At 35.4% G+C, this 26,719-nt stretch overlaps 1 protein-coding gene across 4 annotated transcripts in view; it reads left to right on the top strand.

Annotated features, from left to right (window-relative positions):
- The window catches only part of ERC2 (ELKS/RAB6-interacting/CAST family member 2), a 445,445-nt gene that overhangs the window by 297,155 nt on the left and 121,571 nt on the right, over positions 1-26,719 (top strand). For all 4 annotated transcript variants that reach the window (XM_051627871.1, XM_051627872.1, XM_051627873.1 and 1 more), the window contains 2 exons: positions 4,386-4,533; positions 22,812-22,946. In XM_051627871.1, the coding sequence (XP_051483831.1) occupies positions 4,386-4,533; positions 22,812-22,946 (283 nt within the window). The remainder of the gene's footprint in view (positions 1-4,385; positions 4,534-22,811; positions 22,947-26,719) is intronic.

The raw sequence follows: 26,719 nt of genomic DNA on the forward strand, positions 1-26,719 counted from the left end.
AAATAAATTGCTTCTGTCAGATTTGGTTCTTCCACAGATAACCTGAAGTATATTGGCAGGGTAGCACAGCAACTTCCACACATGTTGGTAAACCTGTGTGTGAAAAGCAACACATGAGATATCATCATGTAGATCTCCAGCTCTGTCACCATACGCTCCTTCATAAGAACTTGCATCTCTTCACTTACAATGCCTCACCAGCATGGGCAAAGAATTCTTCTACCTCTGTCTCTCAGGGGTTTAGTGGAGGATTGTCACTCTGGTATGCTAGGCCATGCAGAAGTAAAGGAGATTGCTTTGGTTTCTTTAGATGCCCTCTCTCAATCTGTATCTTTATTTTTTTACTCTGTAAAATAATACTAAAAATCATTGGGTCTCTCTGTACTCCATATATATTGAAGTAGTTAATTACCAGGGATGTAAGCAACCAAAATGTATCATTTGGTAGAATATATAGTCCTGCTCTGCTGAACTCCTGGTAACCCGGATGCCTGGTTAAATACATTTGAGGTTGTTACTGTTCAGATTATCCATGATAATAGACATAGATAATATGCCGACATACTCCAGGAGTGTGTCTGTGCAGACAGGTGCAGACAGATGCAAGCTTGCTCTGCCCACATTCTGAGCAGGCTGTATGTGAGCCAGTCCCAGTCTGGAAGCCATCAGCATGTTGTGTGGCACTATGCCCATGCCAAAACACCTTGTCTCTTAGATAAATGAGGCTTTACAGCTTCCGACCTGAAACTGACTCACATGCAGGCAGCTTCAAGAGTACTGGCAGTGTCAGTTTGCATTCAGCTGCCCATCTGGGTAGCTGTGTTCATCATTCCACATTGCTGTGGAAGGACTTCAGTAGAAGTCCCCTTATATTCTTGTGCAGTTGTCTCTCAACATTCATAGGTTTAATGCCTCCCAACTCTACTTACATTTACAATAAAAGATAAAAAATATATTGACAGTAATTCTGAGAGGCCAATTCAAACTCGTGCATGTGCTGTGGGTTAGATTCAAATCTTAGAGCATCTCAGTGGAGCACTTACGGAGTCATATGACAGCAGCTATTTCACATGACTATGAACCATTATTTCCTGGAAGTGTTTGGTATGAATCATTATTTCCTGAATTGTTTGGTTACGTGTTTTCTCAAGTATTTTCCCAAGATAGAAGTGATGTACTGAATGGAATTATCCTGTAAGCCACAAGACAACAGAGAAAAAAAGATTTTGTTAGCTTTCCTGTGCAAAACCTTTCTTATAACTTCTGGTTTGCTTTCATAATCCCTCGACACCATCAGCTGAGAAAAAGCATGCTGGGGCCACAAAATCTTGTGGGTTTGGGATGCAGAATCCAGAGGGCAAATTTTTCAAAACGTATTGACTGTTTCTTCTCTCCTGTGGAAGGTGTTGCCTCATCTGCTACTTTAAAGTGAGACTAGAGAATGTTGCACAGTTGAATAGTTATGACCACAGGAATGTGTGATCATTTTAGCTGGCAATAATGAATGTTAGATGTGAGTGAATCCCTTTATCAGATGTTGAAACAATACCAAATCATTCAGTAGTGCTCTGACATTTCTTCCTCACTAGTCAGTTTTGTGTTTTCACTGCCAATTTTGAGGCAGGGAAATAATCTAAACTTTGAAGGTGAGGTAAAATTTCAGTATGGCTTCATGTAGTTTTCAAGTCAATTTAAAACTTTTATTCTGGTAGTGGCTTTTTACAGCTGTAATATGTGTTAGATATAATTAAATGACATTATACATCCTTATGAACCTTGTAGATGTCGAGCATTTACCATGAAATTTGCTATTAGATGAGTAGACATATTGGGTTAGGCTGGGATGGAGTAGTTAACCTATAAGCTTAAAAAAATATATCTAAATGTATTTAAAAACCTTGACATTTCTGAGATGTAGAATTCTTAACCTATTTTTATTCTGAGTGGTTTAGATTTGTGATGGTTATGTGTCCTGGTCTGTCGATCCTGAGTCAAACCGTCACATTAATGTCAATGTTTATCTTCAAATATTGAATAAGTATGTCTTTAGCCTGACATGATATAAATAGATTAATATTTTGCTGTTTACCAGAGGTACCTACTTTACAGCAATTATTACTATGAATTAACCATTAGGATTTAATCCCACTGGTGTTAATTGTCGACAGGGCAAATCTTTGTCCTACCTATTCTAAAAACAAGAGGAACATTGTGAAACCTTTTTTTCATGATATTAAAAAAAGACACAAAATTGTTCCTTTATGCAAGTCAAGATTGGAAAATATTCCTTGATGAAAACCACTACAACACGGCTAAAACTCTGACTAACCTTTCTTTGTAATTTTAATACAGTCTGCTATCAAATAACTGTAGAGGAACTAATCTAATCTTATTTGATTTGGAAAAAGAATATTTTTCCTAATAATGCAATATACTGTTTCTTTGGCTTTAAAGTCACAGAATACCAGTTACTAACACTTTCAGTCAGATAGGTTATCACCCCTGAAAAAAACCATCTTCTAGGGTTAGGACACATTTCTAAAGCATAAAAGTGCAGTCTTGCATGTCAAAGGTGCTGTGGAGTAAAATCAGAATTATTTTCCCTTCTGTTTGAGCCAGATGCTCAAAAGAGGCATATTTAGATTTTATGGTGCATAAATTTTCTGCTTTCTGCAAGGTGAAAGGAATTGTTGAATACAGTAGCAAATCTGCTTTCTTCTATTTCAGTGCAATAAAAGTTAAGGTTTTAATTAAAATATTAAGGAATTGGTATTGTATTTGAGCACAACACATGAAAACACCAACAGTCTTTTACAAATTACCATGCAGAAAGCTCTGTGATGTTTATAGAAAACAATAGACCTATATCTCGTTTCAGATTAGCATGATGGATATGGGACCTTTTGATATATATTTTTTTTCTTTAATACCTGTTATTTAAACTAATTAATAGCTTTCATTTAAATTAAGACTGTTAGAGACTTGTGGCATCCTCTTTTAAACATCATTTAACTGTGATTAGAATGAAGACAGAATAATAAATGAGACTACTTAAGTGTATGAATAAAATGCAACTGTTTATCTAAAACTGATCCATGTCTCATAACTTTGAGAGTAAAATAAATGAGTTGTTTTTCTTTGACTCCATCAGAAATATTTTCCTTTAAATATTTACATTAATACATTAAGAACTTTGAAATAAAAATGAAATAGATTTCCTGACATATTTACTGGCAAGGCAAAGGGCTATGAGCATTCCAAACTTTTAGCTCACCTTGACTGTATGAGGTTCATAAGCCATATTCTTACATTTATTAGCAGTTGGAGCCTAAGGTTAATTTATGGCTCATTTATCCATGTTTATTTTTTAATGATTGATCTTATATAGGTCTGGAAAAAGCATAGGCCATAACATGTTCTGCTCTGCTAATAAGTATTAATATTTAATATTTAATATTTTTCTTGGCTGATAAGTCATAGTCTTTCATCAAATGTGTTACAGAAGTTGAATATATATATACACATATACATTATTTTTATTTTTTAAAATAAGAGGCAAATTATTGCCTTGCCAACATGGGCATTTTAAAGCATAAGAAATAAGATACTGCAAGATCTGTGTTTTCAACTGCATGCTGTAAAAATCACCTTTGTCATATGTTCTCACAAACTATTTACAGCGTGACCCTGCTAGCTTTCATGTAATTCTATATGCTTCTGAGTGCTGTAAATTTCTGTTTGCTTTGTGGAGATTGAGCAATCAAATGCCAAAGGAAAAGACTCCTCATGAACGCTTAGATAAAGGAACTTCGTTTCTAGATGATGTGTTTTATTTCTAGATTTATAGTATTATGGTGATGCAATGAATAATAATAATGAATCCATAGGAAAATATTTAAGTAAATGGGAGGACAATGTCCAGCAATTTCTGAACTGGGGTCTTTGGGATACCAAATTAACAGAATAATATAAAAATATGTTTTATCTTTATCATTTTGCTTTTTATTATTCAGTCTGTATGATTTTAATAATTCAAAACAGTTTGATGTAGCATATTCTAGATATTTGGGAAAGTGAATTAAAAAAACCCCACCAACTATTTTTAAAAGCAAAACATTTCACATAAATATTTTTATATATCATATTGTAGTACTGAGGTAAATATTTTAGGAAATAGTTAAATAATGAAAAGTCTTTAGAGAGAGCTTCTTGGGACTACTGATTTTGTAATTTGAATAGACTTGACAGTGTTTGCTGTTTATAGAATGTTCAGAAGGTAATTGTTTGTTCTCCCAGTGGTTAAAGGAAACATCTCATGTAGTATGATCCAATAGCATGTGTTCTGTTGCAATGAGAATATAACAATTCTTATTTTATTTTATCAGACAGGAAGCTTTGCTTGCTGCAATTAGTGAAAAAGACGCAAACATTGCCTTGCTTGAACTGTCTGCTTCAAAGAAAAAGAAGACTCAAGAGGAAGTAATGGCTCTGAAAAGAGAGAAGGACAGATTAGTACATCAGTTAAAACAGCAGGTGGGGAGACATTCGTTTTCATACTTTCATGGCAACAGGAAATTGGCATTATTGTCATTTGTACTGTTTTATTCTAACCTCGTATCTAAAGTCTTCAAGCCGGGTCTGATGTGATATTAGGTACAAAAGGTAGGAGATGTTCAGTGTAAGTGTTTCTGCATTGCTTCTCTATGGTTGTTAAGCATTTAGCTGCACGTTTCCTTGGCTCATATTATATGCAGCCAATATACTCTCTGTTTTCCCACCTGCCAACCTTCTTTATCATGTGAGACAGAGGAGAGTAGATGCTCCTTGCCAGTAAGGAGGATCTATCCATTCTGTTGATTCTTTATAACCTTCTTCTCTAGTTGCTTGCTTATCTGTTGTAAAAGAATCGTTTTCAGAAGGTTTTGGGCTTTCTGAATGGTTATCTGGAAATCATGATGATCCTTTAAATATATTCTCAAATAGGTTAAAATCACCCTGTCATCAACACTGTAAGTCCTTTGAGGCTTTAATAAAAAATCTTGTAGTTACAAACTCTAGAAACAGATTATTTATCACAAGCAAATTTAATTTATTTAATTAATGAGGAAAATAACCATACTAGACACAGTACACACATCCAGACACAGTATATAGGTCTCTTCTCTCTCTCATTAAAATGTTTAAAACTCTGCATACAGTGCCATGGCTACCTGCCCTGATTTTTAAAAGGTAGTAATAGTCATAACCCAAAGAGGTACGGAGGGAAGAAGGCAAAGGTTGTTCAGATAACCAAGGACTAAAGGCCTGTACTGCATGTCATGTATGTTGTTAAACGCCTTCCCTTTTTCAGAATAGGTGAAAAAGATGAGAAAGATGGTTTTGGACCATGTCTGGAGGTGGTGTATCTGATATTTCCTTTGTGTGACCTTACTGAACTCTGCGATTGTTGCTTGAGGAGAATAACATCAGCGAAATCCTTCTGCTCTTAGCCTGTCAAAGTAACCGGTCTGCTCTTAGTCTGCCACTTCACAAATGAGCATGCCACATCAATAATGTTTAGAACATCCTGCATAGCCAGTGTTGTGATTCTTTATTCTGAATCATACTTTATATACTGTAGAACTCCATGCACTCAAGAAGAGAAAGTTAAGGAATACGCTTGCTGCTGCTCTGAATTCCCAATAGCTCTGACCTCATGCATCTAATCATTATAGCTTTTCGCCACAGGTCTATAAAAATAGGAAACAACCCCTGAGCCTGAGCTTATCAACCACTTGTGGTGCTAACTTCATTACAGACATTCCAGCCAAGTACCTGTGTTCCAGCCATGATGCATTCATGTCTCAGGTCAGTCAGCTGGCAAGGAGACATTTCACCCAAAATTTATATGCTAAATAGGCAGATGTGCTTTATGCTTTTTAGTAGTTCATTCCACTGTGCTGGCATAGGAGCAGATCATGTTATATTCAAAATAATTTTAGGGAATTTTATTATTTGTTTTGGAAGATATAAGGCAGTTATTTTCTCTTTTGGTATCTTCTTCTTTCACCTTTATCTTTCATTACTGAAGAGTAAATGAATATACAGTTTTGCCATGTTCCATGTCACAGATATTTTAAAATTGTTCATCAGAGACTTGGGCAAACTGTTTTGGTCTTTTTTTTAATTGTTGTTTTGTTGTTTGTTTTTTTTCCTTTTGGGTCAGGTTTTTGTACCTTTAAGCAATTGCTGGAAAAGTGTTCAAAAGATTAATAACTTTCTTCAGACAGAGTAAAAGATTGCTACAGAGGCATTGTTTTGGATTACTTCAGTTAGCATTGTAACCAAATACTTCAAATACCTCCATTATTTATAGTGATAGAGATCTTCAGTAAGGCTATTTAACTAGATTAAATTGATGCCAAAATAATCTCCCTGTTATCTCAGACACCACAAAAAAAAAAAAAAAAGAGACACCAGGAGCAGGAATGTGGTTTAACTAGGTCACCACTTTATTACACTTAAGAATTATCTGATAATAGAAGTTGTAGAGATGATTCATACTTCTTTAATCCCTTTGGGGAGAACCACTGTCACCCCCAAAGCTTCACATGTTCATCCAAAAAAAAAGGATTGTTAGTGCTACTCTTCCCTGTTATGCCTGTGCTGGGTAGCAGGGGGGAAGTGACAGATTCCACACTGTGATATATCCACCCTGTTCCTTAGTTTCTTGATAGATGCTGTCTTCCAGTCTATATTTGCTTCACTAGAACTTTAGTGAAAGATCAGCTGCAGCATAAAATTTTTTCTTATGGCCTTATTTATCCCATACCCCATTTCCACAGCTATTAAAAAAAGAAAGAAAAAAAAAAAAGCCCAACTTCTCCAACCTATGTGATTGTTAAAGGAGAGATATTGATAAATATGAGAGTATGACTCACTTGATAATGCTAAACATTAGGCTCCCAAATTCACTCCTGTTCTAAACTGTAGAAGCAATTTTTGCATTGACAAGCAAAGTAACATAGTGGTCAGTGATAAAAATCCACATTCCCTTCATGTATATCCACAATAGCAAATGGATTTTTGATGCATCTAACTATCCAAATAGGCAAGTCTTCTGTTCATGGCTACAGAGGCTGAGAACTCATCAGGGCAGCAGGGCAAAGGATGGGAATTGCAGAATTTAAATAATCCCAGGAGTTTATTTTTATGTTGCTTCTAACAAAGGTTGTCTCTTTCAGTTAGTGATGGGAGAGCTAAGTTGTGTGTGAAGCACTGTGGCTGAAAATCGTAGCAGAGCATCACTAAGAGTAGGGCTTTCCCTGTTCCCTAAAGAGGTGTCAGCTGATAAATGTGTTGCAGACACTCCTCCTTTCTCCTTCAGCATCTGCAATTCATTTATTCTGATATATTTACACCCTAGAGGAAGTCCCATTCTTAATTTGCACATCAAATAATGTGTCTCCTGACCTTGAAAAATGCTGCTATATCTGTTCTGTGTTGCTACGAAATCACTACTATTACAGGTGCATCCATTTTAGATTTCTTCATTAAATGTTGTCGTGATTTGGGCCTAACACAACAAAGAACCAGCCCCGTGCCCCCTCACTCAATTCCGCACCCCTCCCCCTGGCACACACGCACCGTGGGATGGGGAGGACAAAGGCCAAATGAAAGCTCATGGATCCAGTCAAAGGGCAAGGACCAATTAAGGTCATGGGCAAAACAGACTCAACTTGGGGAAAAATAATAATTTAACACTAATCCAGTGCACAGGACACAACAACACACAGAGCAGGCTTTACATATGTTAACCCCACTCCTCCCTTCTTCCCGCCCAAGTCACTTTGTTCCAGGTTTCTCTCCCTCCTTCCCCCCAGTGGCACAGGGGGATGGGAGGGGCTTTAGAGTCAGTTCACAGGCTGGTGGTTGCTGCTGCTCCTTCCTCCTCAGGAAGGATTCTTTACATCCTCTCCTGCTTCCCCATGGGGTCCCTCCCAGGGGAGAGAGTCCTCCATGAACCTCTCCTTGATGAGTCCTTCCCACAAGGTCAGGAGCTGCTCCAGCATAGACTACCTATACAGTCAACGGTGCTTTGCGAACATTCATCTCCCCTGCTCCGTGGTCTTCCCCATCTGCATAATCCAAGTCCACTGGCAGCAAATCAACATTCACCCCACCTGGTGCCTTCAGGGAATGTTCTGCCATGTTACTCCATGAGTGCAGGGGCACAGCCTGCCCTCTCACCGTGGGTTGCAGGGAAACTTCTGCTTGGCCAGTTCTTCCCCTTCTTCCTCACCAACCACAGGTACCCTCTGCCTCTCCAGCCCAACTCTTCCTAACTGTTTGCCCTGCTCAGCTCTTAGATCAGTTCTTTTGCATGTTAATTACAGAGGTACATCTATTGTCTCTCTAGTGGTTCCTTGGATAGTGTTTTGGCATTAAGAGAGCTTTTCAGCTTCTTACCAGAGTCACACATGGGGCCTCTCTGCCGCCAAACCAAACCAGCACAAATGTAAAAAAAAAATTCTACTGTATTTCAGAAGAATTTGTTGTACTCCGCTTATTTTTCTGTCTTTTACAGTTCCTGTGCTACTTCTAATATTCTCAAAATTTTGCTTAGAAGTGTTCTCTTCAGGACCAGACTTTCATTTCACCATTGTGGTAGACCTGCAAAACAGATAGACAGTTGTTGCAGTGTAAAGCAGAAGTTAATACAGATGATATCTTAAATGATGTAGACAAGCTATTGGGAAATAATTTATAATAATTTTAGAGTGCTAACTGTAGTTAAAAATTTGCTTGAGCATAATTTCACCTTGCCTGGAAACCTACCTGCGTTGTTGTAGATGTCAGCAAAGCTCATAGAGAAGCAGCATCCTAGAGCTTCTTTAGATAATCTTGCTATATTTTCCTCATTGTACTGCAGGGTTTATGTGGTGATGCTACAATTGACCTTATTGCATCTGCTCTCCTTATACCCTGCATGTCTCCCAAGAACATCCTGTTTTTCAAAGACTTGTCATTTTAGTAAAGAAGCACTAATTTGAAATTGACCTTGAGTGAGGATGAGCTTTACCATCTGAGGTAGAAAATATTTTTTCAATCAAGTTTTATTTTCTGATTTTTATAGACAGGTGAATCACTTTGGCCTAAATAGCCTGTTGGAAAACTTCAGCCCTTTCACTACACCATTATATATCTGACAGTTTGATTTTGCTTTTGTTTACAGTTTGGGGAGTTTCTTTCTATCTCAGAAACTCTCCAAGTCTCTGTTTTTGCTGCTGTCTCTTTCAGTGTTATCCTAGACTTCGTCATGTAGTTGATTTCAAATCATGCTGTACTGTGCATCCTTCCAATGGATAATATCTAAAAAAGCACATTATTTTCCAAGCCTAGGATGCTGGTTTGCTGTTGCTATTCAGTTAGTGGCTTCAGTATCCTAGGTAGGATTGCTGTAACTTGGAAAGTCCGCTGCTGATATGAAAGAGTAAATAGAAAGGGCTTTTTTTTTGAGTTACAAGAGCTTCTTTCTTGAAAGAAAGAAGAGAGGGGTGTGTGTGTGAATTCATCAGCATTAAGGATTTCTGACTGTATATCCTCTTTGAAGTGTAAGAAGGGAACTCGCTGTCTTCCTCTGGAAAATTCTGTTGATGAAAGTAAATTTCCTAGAGTCAGACAATTTTTTTCATACCAAAAGTGTGAATACTACTTAATATTTCCTATGCAGGAGAGACACAACTACTGCTTTTTCACCTAACTCTGATGAGGTCAGTGAGGGTTGCAATGTAAAGGAAGGGGTTGTGGAGTTTCAATGGATAACATTTATAGGTGCTTACCTAGTTGGAACATCAAGATTTTTGCAAATTCACCTACTGCTACTCAGAATGCTATGCAAGAGCTGTGGTGGCTCCCATCATGTTAGGTCCTTGTAGGCCTCAAAAGCCTGCTTCATATTTAACGAGATATGGCACAGTGTGTATGCGATGTCTTAAAGGTTCAGGAGGTCAATTCTGTTAAACTCAGTGGAGTAACTCAGTGAAGTATTGAGGTTACTCATAGAATTTTATTGCTATTGGAGTAAGGCCAGAAAAACAGATTCTATTGCTGTGCTGTAACGTGTCGCAGACTTGCACTGGGATTGAATTGCCTAAATGCAAACGTAGCTGCTGTCACCACAGATTTACACTATGAAAAACCTTTTCTGGTAATTCTGGTAGCCTCCTGAAACATCCTGGTGTATTTTATATTTCAACTGGAAGCTTCTTGGCACTCCATAAGCTTCCTTAGGGTTGCTTCTGAAGAATATTAACGTTATGCCACAGGCAATGAGCATTCAAATTCCATGAGAAGAAAACTAAGAGCTTTTCAATATCTATGAGTAACAGGCTATTATCTAAACAGGCACCATTCTGGCAAAGATAAAACATACACAGTGTACTGCCTCCTTAAGTGTGAATATTCATCCTTGTGTATCCATGTCATAAACTTTCTGTTATTTTGTGTCTTTTATTTTTAATGTGGTTTATCTTATAACAGTCTTGTCAGCTTTTACTGAGTTTGAAGGCAAAGTGTTTACTTCCCAAATGCACCTCACCCCAGCATCAAAAGGATACCTACATACTTTTCTTTTTAATTATTCAATTACTTTTTTAGTTAGGACTAAATATTTTCCACATTGACAAATGTACTAATTTCCATTGGTTGACAGCATCTGCAGCGTGACACAGTACATCACAAGAGTAATCTGAAGTAAAATAGAATTAAACCAGAAAACTTAAAAAAAAAAAACTCTTGCAAATTTCAGGGTTTTTTCTCCTTTAAAATAGTTCATGAATTAAATAGTGCTCCTAGCACCAAATATGCATGTGAATACCTTTCTCCATTTCTTCTATTCTAATTTTTCTGGCCTTTGTGAAAGTCAGAAACATTGTAAACTAGCAGGACATTGATTTTTGTTATTCATCACTATTTTTTAAACTGAAAAAGAAGCATCTTAAAGAAATGAAATATGCTGCCTTTGTAAGGGAATGAGAACATATGTGATTTATTTAAAACATGAAGCTACAGCTGTACAGTTATTAAAGACCAAAATTATTTATGTGAATGAGTTGAGCAGTCTTTTTATGGATTGTTACTCTGTGAGTTATTTCTGAGCTAGGTTAAAAAGTTTGGTTTTATCTCAAGAACTAGCTTACTTTTAAAAGTTTTTTCAAATTACATTTTTGTAACTTAGGAAATTATTTGTATCACAGTGTGCCCACCTGTAAAATTAGTAGTAATAATACTGATCTCAGTCTTGCAAACAGCTTCCCAAAAGGAATGAACATATTTAATTGTAATGATTTAAATGCAATTTAGCAGCTGCAATCTGTCAGTTAAGTATTTGTTTAGTGGTTTAAGTAAATGGGAAGCACAGTAATGCACTCCCAGCAAAACAGAACCACTGGAGTAGTTCTGATTCATACACCAAATACTGCATTTTGAAAGCCATAGAATTTTGTAGTAGGCTTAAAAATCTTTCAGAAATAGAGTATTAATCTAGATCACCACAAGGGCTTGGCTGAGTGATTGCATAATATTTATAATCACCCTGGCCAAAAATCCATTTGAGAATTCTGAGACAGCTATTTTTAGAGAAACTTTTATAGTGATGCAATCCTTCATGAAATAATTAGCTTAAAGTCCATTTTTAGAACATCTCAAGAGATTTTGGTAAGAGTGGAGGACACTGCGATGTTACTGATTCATTCTGAACTTGGATACTGTGAGAAAATTTCCCAGTTACCTCTTTTCATGCTTGCGACATAGAGCCAAAAATGTAAGTGGAGTTGGCCTAAATGCAAGGACTCCTAACTCCTTGAGAGCATTTTATTTTTCTTCTCAAAACATGAAATTAGAAACCTTCCCAGTGTTTTCAAGACTGCAGGTGTACAGAACACTCTGGCCAGAGGCAAAGCTGGTGTTTGGCAGTCTTCTCTGGTCTATTAGTTCACTACTCTATATTTCATCACATGAGCATATTGCTAATGAAAAAAAAGAGTGAGAAACAATCAAGGAATTTAAAAAATCTATGTAACCACAGTTTCTCAGCAAAGTAACCACTAACAGTATTTTCTCCTGCATGCAATACATAGTAGTGCTCTTAATAATTAGCCTCCAAATATTTCAGATAACTCTTTCAACAGCAAAGGAGTAAAATGGAATTGAAGGTAATGTGTTACATTACAAATACTGTTCTAGTTCTACTGTTCAAAAATAGTGCTAATGTGATATTAAGGTGGTGACATCAAGCACTAAGAAATAACAAAATACCCCAAGTTGTATTTTTCCCTGCTAGATTAATTAATCTCTATTGCATTGTGGTTTTGATGCTATTTAAAATGTTTATATTACTGTATAAGAATAGGATTAGAAGTAGTTGTGATTGTGATTATTCTGGCAGCCCAAAATATTCTTCTGTGACACTATGTGTTAATTAACTGCTTTTAAGCCCTCTAATGTTTAACAAGTGGGGAAACAAAAAAGTCTTGCAGTGCTTTCTTATAGTGTCTGTAGATGTTATTGTCAATAGAACTTGGAATCAGTAGCACTGTCCTAGGGTTGTGCTGGTTCCTAATCACTATTGCTTCTGTTTCTAGCATTGTCAGATGTAATGTTTCTGATTTTCTTGACGGTAGCAATATTATAGGAGCATAGAATACATTATAATTGTAATTATAATAATGATTACTGTTATTTGCACAGATCCGCTTCAGGGAGATTTATAGTACTGTTGAGTCTAAACGTTTGTGCACAGTAAATAGAATCCATGTTCTAAAGCCATTCACATGATACAAACATTTGACCACTGCTATTATTTTTCCTCTTCTGTTTATGCTGTATGCTATCCCTCATAATATTGCTCCTGCCCACACTTTAAGCCTTTAAGCACCTAACTTTGAACAGAGGAGTCATCTGAGACCCTTTTTTAAAACACATGCTACAAAAGCTCTTTGTTTAATTTTCAGTAGGTAAGAATAAATAACTTCATATAGTGAACTCTGTTACGAGGAAAATCAGTCCAGGTATTTTTTCCTTAAAAATACTCAGGAGATGTAGCAAAAGGACTGTTAATCTCTGATTCTAAATGTGTCCGTGCAGATCCCATTGACTTTTAATTCAAGTAGCCTGTGCATTTAGTAGCCTTAAATTTACTTACTATCTTAAAAAAAAAAAAGTAATTTATACTTTTCATAATAATGAGAAATATCCTAAGGCAGTATTTCTACATGTTGTAACCCTGGGTTTTATCCTCTTAATTTGTAGTCTGAATTTTGAATCTGTATTTTTGAATCTTAATCTGTAACTCCTAATTTTGCCAAGTATAAGCACAGTTTAGTTATAAATTCAATGCGGACAGATTAATGTAGGGGTGAAACAATGGAAACAACTTCTCCCTATAGCTTAATGCAGCAGGCTCCCTATGGCACAAGGAAGAAAAAGAATATGTGAGTGTAGCTGCTGGTCTTTGCCTGATCAAAGTAGTTAAATTCAGAAGAAATGTTCTGTGTTGGAAGTGTACTAAAGATGTTGGCAGTGTTCACACAACACTTTTCACATATTCCCAGTAAGGTTTGTGTTATAGAAGTTGAAGGACTCAAGTCATATCTGGATATGACATTACTTTTTCATCCTTATGCTCTCAGGAATCCAAATTCTATTGAATGGTGTTTTTACACAAGCATTTCCCAGTGAAGGGGACTTTTTTTGCCTTGTAGCCTATAGCAGTCAGGCATCACACACCTCGTACACAAGTCCTTTCCTGCTGTATGGTTGGTGATCTGCTTTAAAATCGGTTTCTCTTTGTTCTCTGTTCAGAGTTTTCTCATTCTTGAAGAATTTTTATCATGTCTTAAGCATGGCCATGTCTAATGGCACCCTTTTTTCACTGGTGATAAACTCATTGGGAACTTATATTAGAATCTCCTCATAGCAATAGCTGCCATAATGCACTTTGTTCAGGATGGCTGTTTAACTCCACTGAGACTAAAAGTCTTACATGGAATAAATAGGTAATAGAGATTTAAAAGAATGTGTATATTAACACTGGAACTTCTGTAATTTTTTTATCTAACTGGCTTGATAGGTGAAAATGGGTATTAAGTATCTCAGATAAGAATAATGAGTATCTCCATTACAAATGAGTGAACTCTAAGCCAAAAAAGTTGTTTTATTTCTCCATGAGGCGTTTTTGAAACAAGTCCTTAAGTTCCACTAAAAAGCACCCCATGATGATAAAGCTAAATATAGTTTAGCACCTGATCTCACAGTGCAGGGCTAAGTAGATGGTGATTTAGAAAAATTGCAATAATTTGGTGTCAAACTTTTCTGCTCCTGTGGTGGTGGATAAAGCTTATAATTTTTAAAATTCAGCATCAAACAAAAATATTTTATAGGTAATATCAAGACAGTCTTGTGATGTTATCTCCCTTTTGGTTCATACTCCAATATACCATCCATGTGGTGAATTTTTTGTTTTTATTTTTAATTTCTTATTGCATATTGTAGTCATTTCAACTTGGGCTAAACTTTGTATATGATAAAATTGAGAGCTGGGCTTGGAAATGAAATTGCAAAAGTGACAGCTAAATTGGAATATTCAGAGATTAAAGATGCTGACAGTCAATGTTACTAACCAGAGATTTGCAGTTTCAAATATCTTGTTTATCCACATGAAGTTTCTGATTATTTTCTGGTTTTAAATAATTATTATGGAGAAGTATCTTTTTAATGACATATTTCCTTTTGTAAAAAAAAAAAAAAAAGAAAAAGAAAAAGAAAACAGAAAAACTTACCTTCTTAAATTGCTTGTCTGCATTTACTAGGACCTGGCCTGAGATGTCCTCAGGCAGCTACTGTTTCAGAGCTTCAGTTGTGCTTTTTTAACCCACTTCTTTGTGTCTGCATTTGTACATTCTTCTGTGTAATTAACAAGTTTAGGATTTGGACTCAGATGAATACTTTTAGCATGACTTTAGCCTGTAGGTTACCGAGGATGCTGTATTATTACAAGATATTTCCTGTGCTTCAAGCCATACTTCTAATTCATAGAACTTAAAAAGACTTCATAACCACAAGCTTAAAATGCTTTAAAAAACCACAGCTAAAAAGTCAGATGACCATGTTCAAATCAACATAACTTTGTTCAATCACAAGTGTCAGGAAAGTTGAAATTTGGCCTTAGTACTTTAGACAAGTGTCTGTTTGGCACTCGGAACTACTGCCTGTCTCAGTCTGCCAAGTGTTGAATATCCCAGCTAGTGTTTGTAAGATTATTATCCTTCTGCTCCTGAAGAGCAAGACTTCCTGTGAGCTCTAACTTCTTTCAAGATAAGCCAATCACGTTTTGTCAACTTGCAAAGCAGCAGGTGGAATGGTTGTGAATATCAGTTAACTTGTACTCTAATTAAAAAAGCTGAAATGTATGAAAAACTTTTATGTTCATGTTCAACACTTATATTACCAGGTTGAAGTATCTGAAAAAATCTATATTGGAAGCTGCTTTCCATTGCTGCACAGGAGTCGAGTATCTAACTTGACCAGCACCTGCTTTTGTATTTCACCTGGGAGAAAGGCTGAATTTAATGAAAACTTGAAAAATACTCAGTATTGTGTCTTAGTTCCTGTTTTTTGTCCTGCAAATCTGGGGAGGGCAGACAGGGCCCAAAGAACAAGTGTTCTGGTTACATGTTTGTTACAAATGATACAAATTCTAAGATTCTAGTGTAAAACATCACATGAATTAAGATTAATATATAGCTAGATATAGATGGGGAAAAATTTATATCCTTTCTCAACATAAAAACGTTACTGTGTTTTTTTGCTTCATATGCAACAGTTGTATCACTAAGGGGAGGTAAAAACTATCATTAAGGAGTTAAATGAGGAGTAGCCAAACTTTTCTCCAATAAGCTATCAGGCACACTTTTAGCCTGCATGCATCCTGTCTCTCACACTTTCCAAGTCAAGTCATACACTGTAACAGGAAAAGAAAAACATGCTTATTAGCTCATTTGGAATTTAACATCGAAAAATTATTGTGTTCTTTGATGGAGATGGGAAACAAAGCAGCAAAACCCATGTTAAAGTACAGTTAAGAGTAAGAATAAAAGAATAGATCATATTACCAGGGATGTTATAAAAAGAAAATGCATAATTAAAGCACTCAGTAAAACATAACTCTACCCCATAGTGATGCATTCCAACACCCACATGGTTATGATTATGAGAGTTATTTAGCATCTGGAAGTCCTAGTTACCATACTGTAATGTTTTTGTTATCTTTTGGTTGCTGATGAGTGCTTGCAAACACAGTCTTCATTACTTTTTTTTCTATTGGAATTTTCTTGGTGTCTAAAACCTCACTGTTATAAGCAACAAAAAAGCCTAAATATAATATGATCACATATTTCTAATGATTGAAGATAAGAGCATAATTAATTTTGGAAATAATTAACATTATGTTCCTAGTATTATGCTGTTTGAAGTGGCCTGAATAATTGGCATAAAATAATAACAGCTCTGGAATACTTTGAAGTATATTAAAGAATACTTAAGGCCACTTCCATGCAGCTCTGGTATTGGCAAAAGGTCATTTTAAACAATGGACAATTAACAAATCCTTTGGCTTATGGAAAAATAGCACAAGTCCTCTCAAAACCGTAGTTGATGAATATATTTTAACAATTTTTCTCATTTAAACACAGAACCATAGAATGATTTAGGTTGGAAGGGACATTAAAGTTCATCTAGTTCCAGCCCCACTGCCATGGGCAGGGACACTTTCTGCTACAAAATGCATTGATTGAAGACGCATGTGACCATTTAAAACATGGAGAGCAGACTCAGGGTTAGGCTTTTAAACTATATTAGCCTTGGAATTCTCTTTTTTGCTTCAGCTAGATGGTTAGTGAACCAGTGTTCAAAAATCTTGAAGTATATAAAAAAAATTATGCACAGGAAGTTTCAACTGAAAATTCACAATGAAATCTCTAATTCTCTTTTCTAGATGGCAAATTAAGCTCAGTATTCGGGTTATTATCAAAGTATTTATACAGGATGTGGGTGGCTCTAGTAAGCTTGAGATGCTAAAAGAGGGTGGAACTAAATGACAGTGATGTCGAACATGCTTGGGTTGGAATTCAAACTTGTTATTTTTGATCTCAGAAAAAAAAATAATGATAATCAGACAACACAAGTGAAATAAAGGCAAACTTGATGAAGAGCTAAAACCAAAACAAAACAAAAAGGAACTTGATCAAGTTCTAGAAATGCAGGCTTTACATGGCATTTAATTTTAATTTTCAGTGTAGCCTGTAATGATTTCTTTGGTCTTAAAGGTGACCATAATGTTTACTTGGGAACACAGCATTCTGTGTAGCTACTTTTCAAGTGTAATAGTCCACATTGTGGAATATTTTGTGTTTGTTTTGTGTTTTTTTTTTAATGAACAAATAAATGCCATTTTTGTAAAGTCTTCATTTCATGTGAACTGTTATAGTGCTTTAATGGATTGTGAGAGAAAAATGTAATTTGGTGAACTTTAAGGATGTTTGAGTCCACGTTCAGCATTTGTTGTCCAATATTTAATTAACTGTAACTTATCAAACAACAAATCAGCTCTAAATTGTATTCCATGGCAGTTAAAAACTTTTGTTTTGTGCAACAATGAAAATGATAGAAATTCTTCACTTGTCTTCAAATGACAAGAGTTTTCAAAGAATGTGTAAAAATATTGTTGTAACATGAAAACTGATTATATTTGGAGAGAGTAAGTATGGAGCTACCTTAATTAACAAACATTTTGTTAACCCTTTGGTAATGAAATTCAGGCCTGAAGCACTGGATTCATACTGGAAATTAACTGCAGTTGCACATACTTTCATTAAATCCAGGTTAATTCCACTAAGTTTGTGCAACTTCTGGATAAACTTGGGAGAACTATATCGTCTTAAGTACACAATTTCTTAGATACTTACCTTCTGGATTTCAAAGTTAAAACCAGAATTTTTAGTGTTTTCTAAAATTGCTGTCTTAGGAAAGAAAAAATCTCAAATAATTTATTAGTAAAAGCCAGGAAAGCTAGAACTAAACATCTGCTACATGTAGATCTTGAAATGCTTTGTGGAAATATTAGCCTGCTTATTTTCATATAGTGAGATTGCAAGAAATAGAGGTTCTGTGCCATTAAAGACAAGGGGCTGTTGCAGAATCAAAGCTAGCATGTGGGTCTCTAGATTTTAAATTCCATGCTTTAGTAATTAGACCACAGGTTATCTCCAGGATACCTTATAGGCCTTGTATCTGCCTCCCTCTCACATTATATAGGGAAAATTTCTACTTTGTTGAAAGTGATTATTCTAGAACTGTTTCAAATTTTATTTAGTGAACAGAAACTAAGAAAATCTAAAGGAAAGTAGTAGCTACTGAATACTCTTACACCTATGTCCCAAAGCAACAAATCATACTTTTTTTTCCTCATTTGAACCTCATTCATGAGAGTTTTGTTGTTAACTTGATCCAGATGACAGATCAAAGCATAGTTCCTGACTGCCACCTTGCTAAAATATTTTTTAAAAGACAGTTTTAATATTACAGTTTTACAGTTACAGATTGCTGTTAAGCTATTTAGTCTGTTACCAGTCAATCAAAGACTTTCGCGTCACTTCAGTAGATCCTTAGTTAAATTCAACAGAATTTGAGGAGGACAAGAAATATGTCAGTTTTCTTACAGTGCTAGATCATAAATTCTTTGTTAAGTGGGTTAAAAATTCAGTTACACATACCATTCATGACCTTGACAGCTTAGCAAATAGTGATACTGGAGGATCAAAGACAACTGTTTCAAGCCCTAAGGGTTAATATACCTGTGCACAAAGATTTAAGCTGCTTTTGATTCCTCTATCATTCTTTTATTTCAAAATGGATACAGTATTTATTGAATGTAGTCAATAATTTAAAGCAAAAAATTCTGTGGAAAGTGTTGAACCTACAATTACTCAGGCTATACCTGGTCTGCAAGAAATGCAGTTAATTAATAGTTACATTTTACAAGTTAACATCTTTTTTTTCCTAGTATAAATCCAAATTAAAAACTGCTCCACCTCAGATATGGGCCAGGTGTTCACCACACTATTCCAAAAAGAACTGTTGGTATGATAATTTTGTTGTCAGAGCTGTGGCTATGTAAATTTTGAGAAACCCTGTTTTAAAGAAAACTTAATAAAACCAGTTTTGAGACGGAAATGTGAATAACATTGTGAACTACACAACATAAGTCTTTCAGATTTGGAGTAATTTGTGCATAGTAACATATGACAGGTATTAGATACGGCACAGTTTAAATGCACAAACAGTCATCACTCTAATTTTCACGAGTTGTACATTCCAAGACAAAGTTCCCCTGTCATCCAGAAAAGCAATTGAATAATCTCTTGTGCCTTCAAAAGTAATGTAAGACAAGGTCTTGGATGTTCTTGAACAGGAAATTGTCAGGTATGCTGCGGGTGTTGCAGGAAATGCTGGCATTGGCAAGTCAGTAGGAGGTGTTTTTCCCTTGCACTCAGTACTGAAGCCATGTCCCAGTGTGTTGATATGGGACCCAGACCATGAGGATTTACTGTCTGTCTGATGCACCGACACCCTATAACGCATATACCTTTCTGTATGCTTCTGTGTGTGTTTGTAGGTAAGTGTAGGGGTGTGAAACTCTGGGGTCCTGAATTAATGCTAATATGGTTAAAGAATTTCTTCTTCAAATAAAAATATACCTGGCATTTCAAAGCCTACTAAAGATGAAGAGTTAGCAAGAGAAGCAAAAAGAAGTAATTTCACAGATTTTGGTTTAAAAGGACCTGAAAAGGATGGTATCATTCCTCTGGATGGCTTTGCTTTTGTTCCTCCTCTGGAAATCCTCCTGTTTTTCCTTCTCCAAAGTCCTGCTTTTACAAGTTTGAAATTGTGCCATGTTTTATAAAACCTTATATAAAACTAAGCACACCTGAAAAATACAGTTCAGTTAGAAAGTGTAACAGAGACAATAGCTAAAGCAAAGACAAACATAATATCGAAATCTTAGTTATCATTGTGAAGAGCTAGCAAATAAAACCAAAAAGCCTTTAAAAATAATATTTTGCAAAATACTTAGCATCATTTTAAGAAGTTAAAGACAATCACAAATCATATAAAAGTTTGAATGGCTTGATGATCACTGGAGTGGAAAAGAAGTTCTTGTTTAACATTTCATATGTACTTTTGCTTCCAGAACACTGAAGGAAGCCTACTACAGCATTAACATTTCTTTGCACACATTTTACTGCAATCTGGCATCCAAAAGGAAGAAACATTAGAAGTGGTTTATTTATATTGCGGCACCAAATGAGAAAGATGACATCATTCATTTACAGTTCTTATCCCATGACACGTCTAATCCCCGACACCTCATTACAGGGGACACTTTTAGGATTGCATATATCATCTTGTTTAACTTTTGCATTCTTTTATGGAATACAGTTGTAAGGTAGGAAATTTAAGGCTGTTCATTGATAAGAAAATAAACTAGTAAAATGTTAGGAGCTTACCAAAGAGGCAGAATATTACAGCGTTTACAGTAAGTGGGTTATTATTTGTCTATTAATTCTCCATATCTTCCACTCTTTTGTTCACAAGTCCTTCCTCTTTGAATATAAAGAGACACACCATGATGATTCAGACTGAGTTAGTCTTTTAGCAAAATTGTTAAAAATCCATAGCAGAAATTCATAGAGCTGTATCCTTCGTCCCCATTGATTCTGTACCACACTGAGAAGATGCTCTTTTCGTGTTATAGGGGTGCTCAGAAAGAGTCTGAAATGCTGAAGCAAGCGCACATCTGATCTGTGACCGTGTCTCTGTCGTATTGTGGATGCCCTAAGAGTTTGGGTTGGTTGGTTGTTTTTACTGATTACAAGTCCCCTCCTGGAAAATAGTTTTCTATGATCCTTCTAACGGACATCATACAAAGTGCTTGAGAACCATTGCAACATTAAAAAAAACCCAAAAAAACAAAAAAGTCACATTTCCTGTGATCCCTGTGGTTCATGGCTTTCCTCACATTATGTTTTGTTATACTTCAAATATTATGTAATATGAATATTTAGTTTGCTTTTATTCAAAATCTCTTTTCTACTTTGGAAAAAAAAACAACAACATTTAAATTGGGGAATGTAATAACAATTACTGAGGTATTAAATTTTCTATTAAAACATACTTATCGGTGAAATTTTCCTAACAGAGATTTTGATATGGGATTGTTCTCATAGGAAAATCAATTTACAGTAATCCTGGAATTAAATTCACCGTATATTAGTTATGGGACACTAGCTGTCTGATGGGCAATTTGAATTGAAAGTCAGTTAGACCTGCTAATATAGGAACATGCTTGACAAAATGACTTGTGTTTAAATTCACCTGTTTATGTTGGTGCTTTAGAACTTATTCATTTGGGCAAAGTCCCTGGGGAAATGTGTGTATCCAGCATCCTCACTGGAGTTGCAATGAATTCTGCTGTCTTGGAGCATGGCTAGAGCTAATCTGTGGCTTTTTGCAGCTGATTTCAATCTCTTATCTTTACTGTTCACGGAAAGTGTCTATGTACAATGGAGACTTACTTCTGCTTGGTTAACTCAAATGATGTCCACATAGAGAATTGGCATGAAGCAGGTAATGCTCATTCATGAGCAAACTTTGTCTTATAGGGTTCAGGTGAGGTTTTTGACAAGACATTAAGTGTGTTCAGACTGCTTTCTTTTCTTTCTTTCAGTCATCTGCATGATATTAATTTTATACATCTCTTATTGATTCTTCTAATGTTGGAAGAGGTCTTTGAGAGTTTACAGAATTTTCTTCTGGATTTTGTTAGTAAAAAAAAAAAAAAGAGTAAAACTTGATAACAGGTTTGCCTGAGACAGCCTGCAGTGCTACTGTCAGAAAAATAAGTACTGTATTGGGCAATTGGTCGTAAGATATTTTTGGTATGATGAGCAAGGTTTGAATTCCTTCAGTCTATATATTTTCGTGGTATGGAATAAATGTAATAGTGATAAAGAGCAGCGATGAGTCTTGTTATCTTGTGATGACATAGATTTTATTGTCTGTACACAGCAGTAGCTGAAGTATCTTTTTTCAAGATCTGTATCTAAGACTTTCTTTCATTCAATAACGTGTCAAGTTCCATAACCACTTATTTCTCTAATTGCCTTTGTCTTTATCAGTTAGTTTTCAGATTCTTTTAACTTACTGTTACCAGGGTGATTCTGGTGTAAAATTAAAATAAGCCAAAAATAGAGCTTTTAGCATAATTATTTATTATTTTTGTTGACATGCCTCAGTAGCTGACTGAATATTTGAAGTATACTTAATACGCCTTTCGGTGAGATTTTACCAGCTAATTGACAAAGCATAAAAATAGACTGGAAAAAAAATAGGAAACTGTTCTGAAGGAGTAAATTTAGAAAAGCTGGAGTGCTTTTTCTGACACCCCTCAAACAACATTCTTGATCATATCAATTTCTGACTTGTGCAATTCTACTCATGTGAAAACCGAGACAGAGGATGTGTTCACATGCTGTATTTTTTCTATTTCCTTTTCTTTGTAAGCCAGCAGTCTGGATTTCTGTTGTTCGATGCTTACAGTCACCAAGAAAAAATAAAAAAAAAAAAAGAAAAGAGAGCTAAGGTCTTCCTCAAACACTGTTAGAATAATATATGCTAGAATGTAACAGAATTGTTTCCCTTTGCATCTTAAACAGACACAAAACAGAATGAAACTGATGGCAGATAACTATGATGATGACCATCACCACTACCACCACCATCACCACCACCACCATCATCGATCTCCTGGGAGGCCGCAACACTCCAACCACAGACCCTCTCCAGATCAGGTTAGTCACCTCTTTTTTTCACTGTCAGTTTTAGAATTTTACTATTTTTATCTTTCAAAATGTTCCAAAGAAATAATAAGCAAGTGATGTGCTATTTGAACTGAAATAGCTCTGGAATCTCTTTTCATCCCTGAAACAGTTTAAACACTTTGACTTTTGTCTGGTGTCTTGTATTTTACTTCCCTATCTTTAGAGGCTTCAAATAATTTTGTAAGTCAACTTTTTCTATAGAAAATCAGTAAAAAATCTCCTAATTAGTGGCTACTACTGATTTCAGAAGTATACTCTTTTTGAGATAATTTTTTGTTTATTTAAAGTAAATGGATTATTCATTGGTATTGAAAAACCTGTGCAGCATTTCCACTGGGAAGCTTGTAAACCAATTGTACTAAAATATTTTTGAAAGTATCTTTCTGTTGAAATTTTCAAATAACAGATATAGATTAAAAGAAACAGTGGTACATGTTTAACTAGGCAAGATAAACCAAATTCCAAACCAGATTTTAAAATGCTTAGACGTCAGCTGTGCTGCCCAGCAGGCTGTGTGTTTCCAGCTGATACTGGGAGCTACTGGTCTATTTCAATTAAATGTGCTTAATAAGTAGAGATCTTGTCAGCTCCGGATAGAGTCTGGCCTGAAGATGACTTTCAAATGTTAATACAGACTTCTTTTCATTATAGGACTCTTTAGCCTAATACAATAGGTAAGAGTTGAAAGATGTTGGGTTTTGGGAGTAACTCAGTCACAGTAGGACAAGGGGGAAGTTATTAATGTACATATTTATCTGAAGGAAGAAAAACATTCTATAGAAGCAAGTAATTCTTTTTCAAATCAAGAACCCTGGGGAAAATTAAAACATTGCTTTTATTTGAAGAATCATTGTTTGATACAAAGTTAGTTTATAAGTTTATAACGTCTAGGTAGAAATAAAAGGAGAAAATGTTGGTGAAGTCAGAGGATGTATGATAGTCTACTTAATTGTGAATAGGAAACGGGCAAATGATACTTTTTTAGAATGACCAATAGAGTTGCACTAAAGACAGGAACTGGTAAGTATGAGAAAAGTCAAGTTACTGTATATCAACTGAAAAAAAACCAACACAACCCCTCCCCCTCCCAAAAAATGGAACACAGAATCCTTCAAGTTCTTGGAACACTTTAAAAACAACTTTTTCTTTCAGAAATTTGGGGTGGTTATTAAGGACTTGCTGCCTTCGTTATAGTTCTGTTTCTGATTATCAGAGAGAAGTTGGCTAAGTTTATAAAAGAAGGCAAGATTTTCTGAAAATTACCATGAAATAAAAAAGGTTTTGGCTTTCTTCAAGGAATAGAAAGAAACAGAATGAGGGCAAGAGATGTGGAAAAAAAAAGGTAACAACCACCTCTGTGTTACTGAAACCCAGACTATGGTTTCAACTAATTCAAGCAATGTAAGCCTGTAAAAAAAATTGGAGGCCCAAGACAATGTAGGAGAGCTAAACATTTAGTGAAGGCAATGCTTTTCAGTGCACAAGAAAAGGTTACTTAAGTAAGAATGGATGAGGAGCATAATGAACGTCTGTATCAAAACATCTTCAAGAGTTTAAAAAACTTAATAAATTACACAAATTATGGAAATGGATACATGATTAAAATAGAGCACAAAAATGCTAACTATTTTACCAGTATTTACTACTACTAGTATCTCAGTTTTACTCTGAAATATTAATTATTGTATTCAACAGCTTTCATGTAGGATATAGGTGGTCCTTGGAGACTTGAAGAAGGCAAATATTGTTCTCATCTTTACAAATAAAAAGTATGAGGATTTATAAATAATTTTATTTAGACCCTGGAAAGTTATGGGCTAAGTTATTAATCAGAGAATTAATAGGAGGCCATTAGCCTTTTTACTGTTCATTTTCAGGAGCTTGATGCCTGTATCAGACTGTATGATAGAATCTATCCATCTCAGGGTATATCAGATCCCTTTATACGTGCTTTGCCCTTATCCTCTTGTCATAATCATTACCTAGTGGCTCCTACTCTAGACCAGATCAACTATTTTTATGTTACGTTCTTGAAGATATGAGAGTGTTTATCACTATGTGCTCGCTTTATTCTTGCTCTCTTTCCTAGCTGACAGTTTTGGGCCACCTTTAAAACAGAATGCAGGTCTAGATGTCTGTTACTTAGCATGCTTTTCCTATATTTAGCCTACCTGTATTTGTAAAGGAAATCTAATTCAGGATAACTGGCCTTGTGGCTAATGAAGTGGTATCTGTAACATATTTTGAATTCATAAGGCCTTTAATGGTGTCCTACCATATATTTGTAATATCCAAATAAATACATTAATTTGTAATATAATTCATGTAATGTAAAATGCATTACAATAGTAAAAGTATAAACAACACTATTACAATTTAATTATGAAACCACCATGAGATGGGTGTGCAACTGATACAAATAACATGCTGCAGACAAATTTTTTATTATTCATGTTCAGACAGGGGGGATGTTCACGGCAGATTTCCAAAGAGGTCTGTCCATCATCTACACCTGTGGAGTAATTTTTTAGAAAATATTTCTGTGATGAAATAGAAAAAAACATTAATATTGTTTATAAGGAACAAAGCTGCAAGCAACTGCTCAATAAGCTGCTTCAGTCTCAATAAATGGGATAGACAGTCTAGAATACATAATCTGAAATTCAGTAAAGACAAGTCCATTTACAAGGGAGAAGTCACATGTATTGATGAGACGATAGTATGGAAAATCTGGATAGTACAGAAATCTGGATTGCACATAATATGTGGCAACGATGGAATACCCTTGCAATGAAATTGGATCTAATTCTGGGATGGATGTAATACTAAAAAGGAAACAGGAAGCAATTATTCTGTTTTTCTTGAGCACTGGTGAGACTTCATCTGAAAAGCTCTGTACAGTTTTGATCACCACGCTTTAAGAAAAATAGGCAAATTAGAAAGGGACAAAAGGAGAGCAACAAGAATGATAGGAGTTCTAGAGAACATGACCTGTGAGGAAGGCTTAAAGAATTGGGTTTGTTTAGTCTAGGAAGTACTTAAGGGGAGACATAAGTCTTCTAATACATAAAATGTTGTTATAAAGAAGACGATGATCAATTGTACTCCAGTGCCCACTGGAGTGGTAAATTTAATTTATACCAAGAATACCTAGGTTATTAAAATAGGAAACTTTTCCACCATCAGTCTAATTAATATGTTAGTGGAAAGAAAATATGGACACTGTTTCATGTAGGTGTAATAGAAGCTCCTTTCTGGGAGATTTTTAAGAACAGGTTAGATTAATATCTGGGGCACATGATAATAGCTTTATTTCATCTTGTGTTGGTGCAGTGGGCACAGACTAAGTGTTCTCCTGGAATACTGACATCTCTAATTTTTCACAGCCTCTGTGAGCAATGGATTAGCTCTGCAAAAGCTTACTTGTAAAGCATGAAAATAGGAGATCCATAGCAAAATCCTTGCTGAAATACTCTTTGAAAACAGTACAGTCAATGATCATTATGAGTGAAATCTAGTCATTGACTTAGCTTACATTTTTCAATAATGGATTTTATTTTTTACTTTCTGTGTTGTCTTATTTACCATTCTGTACAGCATTCTTCTGTACAGCAATTTGGTTGCCATGTGCCACACAAAGCTGTATTTCCCATTCAATAGTGTATTACCCATAAATTCTAGATATATGTATTTTGATGACTATAATCCAACATACTGTTAGTGGTTTGAAACCACAGAATTAA

The sequence above is a fragment of the Apus apus genome, chromosome 9 (genome assembly GCF_020740795.1).
Source record: "Apus apus isolate bApuApu2 chromosome 9, bApuApu2.pri.cur, whole genome shotgun sequence".
NCBI classification, from domain to species: Eukaryota; Metazoa; Chordata; class Aves; order Apodiformes; family Apodidae; genus Apus; species Apus apus.